The 7,530-nt window shown below is 33.8% G+C and overlaps 1 protein-coding gene across 1 annotated transcript; it reads right to left on the bottom strand.

Moving 5' to 3' along the window:
* Positions 1-1,434: 1,434 nt before the first annotated feature.
* On the bottom strand, positions 1,435-2,248 carry LOC122598253. The gene has a single exon (XM_043770856.1). The coding sequence runs from the start codon at positions 2,134-2,136 to the stop codon at positions 1,627-1,629; it is 510 nt and encodes a 169-aa protein (XP_043626791.1). The 5' UTR covers positions 2,137-2,248; the 3' UTR covers positions 1,435-1,626.
* Between the last annotated feature and the right edge of the window lie 5,282 nt (positions 2,249-7,530).

The following is a 7,530-nucleotide window of genomic DNA, read 5'->3' as shown; positions in this document are numbered from 1 at the left end:
TATCCAATTGGAACCTTTCTGGTAGTGGAATTAACATTTGCCTAATGTTCCAAGGTGAAATATTATTAAAGGATAAGCGTTTCCTTAATCATTATTAAATCTAATGATTAAAGTGCAAATTAGCTAAGTGGGATCTCACAATCTATATTAAAGCCAACAATAGAAAAGTATAAAATAAAAAAATTTCAAATCTTAGTAAAGAAAAATAAATAATACCAAATACAAAATTGACGTGTACGGGAATGATTATTCGACAAGGGTAGTGGAAACGATATGGAGAAAAGGAAAAGTAGCCCAAATTTAGGATGCCATTTCCATAATAATAAATAGTTAAAAATAATGAAATATTATAAATCAATCAATCAATAATCATTTCATTGTCTATGGAGAACCAACTCTTTTGCGTTAAACATGCCCACTTGTTAGTGAAAGTGGCCAAAAAGCTTTGTGGGGACTATCATTCCGTATTTCCATAAACTTAGAGAAACTTACTTATATGAATTTATTCGTTCTAAACTTATACTTCGATTACTAAAAAATTGGATAGTATCATCAAAGCAAATCTACACAAAATATCCTACTTAGCTGGCCTTTGAACAATTCATTGGTCTAATGGTGAGTTCTGACCCCGAGAAGTTAAGGGTTCAAGTAGATCTGGTTAAAACAACTGACTCCATTGATCTGAATTTTTTTCACCCTAATTGATGGGGACATGACTCAATGCGAAATATGCCGTTCATAATAATGTAAGCTTTAACGATCCCTTAAAACATATATCCCATTCAAGTATATCATTAGAGGTAGGAATTAGCAAGCCAAATTTTGCTAAGATATGTATATTTTTACAAAGATTTTCTTCAAATAAAAAAACAAAACTAGTAAGATGCTAGAAATCAATTTGATGCTAACATTACAATAATGACTAAACTGATTCTAAACTTACAATCGACACCTAAAACTATATTTGAAAAACCTACAACTTAGGATCAAACTTTGATATTCAAACCCACGTAACAAAAACTGTTTTACTAAGAACAATTGTAAAAAGAATAAATGTTAAAAACAAAAATCTTGACGTTAAGACGTAACAACTTAATTTGGGTATATTACATATTTACATCTACAACCCTAGATTTCTTGTGGCACACACAAGTCCTTGTAACTTAGGCTGGCTCCAATGGGGAGATGCCCACGGTATGTTGATACCAAACGTACACGTTGGCAGTTGGTACCCCATTGGTTGGAGGCAAACTGAATTCACAGTTTGCTTGTTTAGTGCGTTTAAACCAATTTTTCTATTGGAGAAGGTCTTATAATTATCAATTTCATAAACTAAAACGCCACACGAACATGACTCAATAAAAGGGAAGGCATATCTTATAATATTAGGATATGTAAACAGTTCAATTAAAAGGGTTTGGATTACCATATATAGATGATCAGAACAATAAAATTATAAAAGACATAGCATCCAATTACATGTTATTTCTTGTTTTTCCCCTCAAGTATATACAAAATTGTCGAAAAAGAAGAGAACAAGAGTAACAGGAATTTTTAAGTGGCATACCAATATGAAAAAATGAACTCGACTTTTAAAATATTTAAAGAAAAACAACCAACATTAGCTCACAAATCGTTTGTAGCTTCCGAAATGCTTTCTAAATGAGGTCTCCATACGCCAACACGTCCTCTTCGCCGATCCTTCATCTTTTCTGATAATATGTCGGTCAAGTAGCGATCCGAGACAAGAAGATTTGTCAATAAAGTGTTGGTTTCATTGTTGTTCGCAATGTTATCATTGCGAACAGAACTTTTCTTCTTCCTTGTCGACTTGGAACGATTTTTATCTGGCAAGGAAGAAGGAGGAACGGGCATAAGGAAATAAATCTTGCCACGCTTGAGTTCAGCCTCAGGTGGCAAGATTATGATCTGGGGACAACTAACTGTCCCTTCATCGGTGTAGGATGGCGAAGACGGTTTTTTTAGTACGTGTCTAGGATGTAGTTTCATGATCTCGGCTGCTCGAATTGTGCCACTTATTTCCTCAACATGTCCATTCGAGTGTACAATCCGAATTACATCAAGTGCACCACAAGGAAGAATGCAAGAAATACAACATCTTATGGTGTCCTTCATCTCTCTTTGATCTAACTCAACTATACTAAGATCATGGATAAAGAGAGACAAATTGTGGGATAGAGAAAGGAAGTCTTTTTTGAGGAGGAAAATGGGAATGTAAATAGAATTGTTTTTGTTGCCAAGTGATGATAATATTATATAGAACTTGCTTTTATAAGTGGCCCTCAAAATTATCTTCTTAGTGCACCTTTTTTTTAATGAAAAAGAATTACATCATTTTCTAGTTATTTATACCAAATTCAACGGTTTTTAAAGTATAGATAGAAAAATGGTCATAGCGTATGGTTCTCCATGTTAAACGAACTTGTTTTCTGGTTTCATGTTTATTACTTGATCTTTGTATTATTAACAAACTGGTTTCCTTCAACTCAATTGACATCCAAACAAATTTTTGGAAAACAAAATATATAAGGATCAAGATCCAACGTCAATAATATGTATGTGGTTTTTCACAAATTTAATTAGGGAAACACGATTGTCCGGAGTACTTAACTGGGTTTTATTTATTAAAAAAAAAGTGTTTGCTCGTTAAAGTTGATTTAAAATGGGTATGAGAACGCGTGAAAACACCTATACTGGGTTCCGTATTTAATTATAGAATTTTCATTATCAATAAACTAATTACTTTGTAATTCAATTGCCTACCAATCTTGAAGCTAAATAATAATCGGTATATAGATTAAATACGTCAAATATGTTATCCAAATGATTTAGTATTTAATTAATTCCTCTAATCTTTGTGGGTTCGTTTGAAATGAAATATGTGGGATGAATAATTGCACCTTATTCTGTACTTTTGCTTTTGGAACCATCATGAGAGTTCTCTTTGCTACTGTCACCATTAGGCTCAATAATTTTAGGTTTTTGGGTATAGAGTGGAAAGTTTGGAGGCTCATGGGTGGTCTCATGTTAGTCCATGATTGAAAATTTTCATACAAGCTCAAAGTAGGACCTTTTATAAACAAGCGTTAATTTATAACACGTGGATGAATGATGAGTTGACAAGTGGTAGTATTTGGTTGCACTATGATCAATGGGTTAAGTGAAAGTGGGTGAAGAGGGTAGGGTCCTTGATTGGAGGAGGACCAATGGTTGGGTGAAAGAAATTGTTTTGAAATGTGGCAAAATTGAATTAGAGGGATAGGGAGATCACCTTTTGAGTAGAGTTTATGTATGTTCTTTTTGAATATCTTAAAGAGAAAGATCATGTGGGTTGGAAAGTGAAGTTTGATGAATGAACCTTTTTTACTTTGCTTTTGTTGGATATAGTTTTAGATGTTTTTCTTTATCCATATTCTGCTTTTGTGTTTATTTGATTTTATAGGGGAACTACCATTAGTGGATAAAATGCACTATTACACATTGTGTCATGTTATGTTAGGTCTCTAGTCACTTTTCTTGCCCCAAAATGTGATCGTTTATCCATTCCATCATATACTAATGATTTGAATGTTTCTATTTTGAATAGGACTGTAGAATTGTTAGTAAAGATACCTTAAGTAGTTATATGAACCGAATGCTCGTATCCAGAGCGGACTCAATGGTTGTATAAGGTTGAGCAGCAACATTGGGCCTCCAAATTTTGAAGGCCCCCAATTTATGTAGATTTTGGATTTTCATATCTAAATAATAATAATAAAAAAAAAGTAGCGGCATCTAAAATAGGGTACGGTGGGATAGACACAAGAACGAACAACAACCTTCCTCACACCTCACCTTGAAAATTAGTGGTAACGCTCAAATCTTGTGATTGTATTGAAATTGAAGCGTCTCTAACTGTTCCCAACACTTTTATGCTTGAAGAGTCATTTATAACATTAGGCATGTTTATTCACTCATGTTCTGATGCTCTAAAATATCAAAATCGTTCACTAATGTTCTTTAACTTATGCTAAAATATTATGTTTTGAGGTGTGGTCCTTCAATGTGTATCAGATACACTATTTCTAATGAAATTAAAGAAAACATGTGTTGAGGTGTGGTTCTTTACGTAGCAGGTAACAAATTCTATGGAATAAAACTCAAGCAAAAACAACAGATCAACGATAGCAGATCGATTTGGTCCTTCAAAATAGCAAGTACCCCTTTTTTTCTTGCTCTCTTTGTTTATGTTACTTTGTTTGTTAAAGAAACTAGACCCTCAAAATTTATTACGTTTAAGGAAACCAAAAAACTTGAGCTAACAGCGGTCGTATCGACATAAAACTATAAAAGTATGCAACTATAAATGAGTTAGATGTATACGAAAAATCATTTCACTCACGGTCTACTTTTGAGAGGAAACCAACCGCCTAATTACTATATATACTAAAATCCATGCATCTTTTTGCGTACGTCACATATTTTCAACACTTTTAGTCCCTGTCGTTAAATTTGTTGTAGTATTGGTCCTCATCAGCTAACGGATGTTAAGTATTTTCTGCAATTAAAGTCCTTGTCGTTTAATGTGTGAAAATCTAGTTAAATTAAAATCCTTATAAATACTCCGAATCGAATACCACACATAATCGGGCAATGGACCCGTTCGTATGCAATATAGATTAAAGTAAGTAAAGGTTCGTTCCACGGAGACTACAAAGAGCTAGCGAGTTTTAAGTAATTTAGAAAGAATTTGGTTTTTAAAGACACCATGTCATCTTGGTTTTTATATTAAAAGTTAGTTGATTGAAAGAGTTAGAAATTCCTAAGAATTTATCGAAAAGAAAATTGTTTTAAATCAAATAGGATGAGAAGATCATCCACTTCGACTCCATGATACACATTATTTAGGTTGCATATATTTAAAGAACCAATTCAAATATGTTGATTTTATAACCGAGAACTAAACAAAGACTCACCCCGTACCCGTCAAGTTCGTTACTTTATTCAATTCCCTTAATTAACTAGTTCCATTACTAAGACCGATAACCCAAGACGCCTTTCATAACTTTCCTAGCCAACTAATTGTTTTGGTTATTTAGATAACAGTTGTAACAACCATCTTAGAAATGTTCTTATTAAGTTCTTAACAACGTACATTTGCCATTAGAACGACCGGACAGTTCAATTTGATTAAGTTCTTGACGTACTTTAGACCCCCATTATGTGCTTGCATAAAGGTCGATTTGATCTAAAATCTTGATTTATATGACGAGTTCATGATTATGTGCAATGAAATATTAAAGTTCGGTTCATAAACGTTCATGTTCATAAAAGTTCTAGTTCAAAATGTTCGCAAATGGTCCTTGCATTTATGAAGTCCATTAAATATGGGAAATGTATATATTGAAAAGATGAGAACCCTAAAGAGAGAAAACTATCACTATTCATCTTCTTCTTCTCTCTTCTTTCTCACTCTAAAACACATAGTGCAGCCACATTTTCACACACTAAATTCAATCTTTGATTTTGTGTTGTTAAACCAAAATCATTTGTACTTTTTGCATCCTTATGATAATCTAAACGTATTTCTGGAATCAAATCTCAGGTAACAACAACAAATTATGAGTTTTTGATCAAATTAAAAATGAACTTTTCCAACTTTATGTTCTTGATGATTTGGTCCAATTTTGATATGAAATCGTGTTAATGTTTAATGGGTTTGTGTCTAAATGTGTTTGATAACATATATGTGAACAAATTTGAGTCATAACATGCTTGAATCTCCAAAACCCATTTTTGAAAAAGAAGGGAAACTTGTTCTTGATGTGCCACACCTATTTTATGTTATAGATGATCTTGAAATCGTTAAAAGTGTTAATGGTTAGTGTTTATGTGCATATATGTACAAGTTTCATGTTCTAACTTGTCCCGGATTCGATCTAGATCCTTGTGCTATGAAATTGCTCTTGTTTCAGCCATGTTTGGCACTTGAAACGGTCCTGAGAAACGATCTTGAGCCCAAGATCGTTCTGGCCAGCTCTCTTGGTTCATGTTCATGATGGTTCGATCTCGTGTGGTGGTGTTGGTACGTTCATTGGGTAACCGATCCTTCGGATTGGTTTTGCTCAAACACTTGTTCATTGAATCGAACTTGTGCCTTGTTCTTGGAACGATCTTCATCCTTGGTGGCCAAGACGATCTTAAGCCTTAGCCACCAAGACGATCTTGACTTCATGTTCACTAAGACGATCTTGTGCTTGAGAACCCAAGACGATCTTGACCTTGGGAGAACCTAAAACGATCTTGGAGAAACGATCTTGTTCTAGTGCACCTAAAACGATCTTGTCATGACAAAATGGGATGATCTTGGCTGTCCTCTAAGACGATCTTGGCATTGAAACCCTAAAACGATCCTATGTTCATCATAATACGACTTGTACTTGTTCTTTAACACACCACACTTGATCCTTAAACATCTAATCAGTTCATAACAACATATTAATTGATTAAACACATCAAAGGCTGTTCATTAACACCTAAGCTAGATCATGGTTCGATCTAAGACGACGTACAAAGTGCAAACCCTAATTAAAGTACCAATAAGACATGTTCTATCTTGATTATCAAAGTACGAGTATGATCAATTAAATTGAGTTCTAAAGACTAAAAGTTCATCATTAAAGACATGTTCAACTCATTAACACGATAAGTACTTAAGTGTGAGTTCAAAGACGTTTAGTTCGAGTCTAGTTCATGTACTTAAAGTTCATTTAAAACTCTTTCGAGTCAAAACGTTCAAAGATCTTCAAGGACCAAATCATCAGTTCATCAAGGGCATTTTGTGATCGAATAATCACATGAACTAATATACGTACTTCTTTATGATCTTTATGTGCTTAGGAATCCATCAAGACGTGCCTGGATTTCGATAGATATACTAATCTATCTCTGTGCTTGTTTTCTGTACTTGTTCTTTGTGCTAGTTCTGTGTGCTTGTATCGGACCATTGTGAGTTCACTAATCCCCCTTTCGTACATTTGTTCAAAGTTCTTTATCGGGGACTGAAAAGCATGAAAACTATTTTCGTACTTGTACATATGTTCGTGAACTATTTTACGTACTATATTATGAGCTTGATCTTGAACTACTTATGAAATGATTCTTAAACTGTTTGAAGGAGTATTTAAGTCTTGAATGGGCAGGATCTTAAATACATTTATACTACTGTACTTGATCTTTATTATGTTCTAGTTCGTACATGTACTTGTTCAGTTCTTGTTCACTGCTATCAATTCATATCCCACAGTTCAGGGAATGAACCGTAGGTAATTATGGACAGCGCTGTTTAGGGTAGGCTCACCTTCATTCTCCACAGTTCAGGAGGATGCATATTACTTGTTCTTGTTCATGTCATTGTTCTGACATAGATCTTACTTGACGTACTTGAGCTATATGAGCATACTATTACATTAAGGTTCAGTTTGGCCAATCGGTTTAGCAGTGAAAACTTATAACCAAAGTTTATTATAT

This window comes from Erigeron canadensis, chromosome 4 (genome assembly GCF_010389155.1).
Source record: "Erigeron canadensis isolate Cc75 chromosome 4, C_canadensis_v1, whole genome shotgun sequence".
NCBI classification, from domain to species: Eukaryota; Viridiplantae; Streptophyta; class Magnoliopsida; order Asterales; family Asteraceae; genus Erigeron; species Erigeron canadensis.
This window is presented reverse-complemented; position numbering and strand designations above follow the sequence as displayed.

Excerpts from the sequence above, each read along its gene's own strand:
- LOC122598253 (XM_043770856.1), bottom strand. The coding sequence starts at position 2,136 with ATGAAGGACACCATAAGATGTTGTATTTCTTGCATTCTTCCTTGTGGT.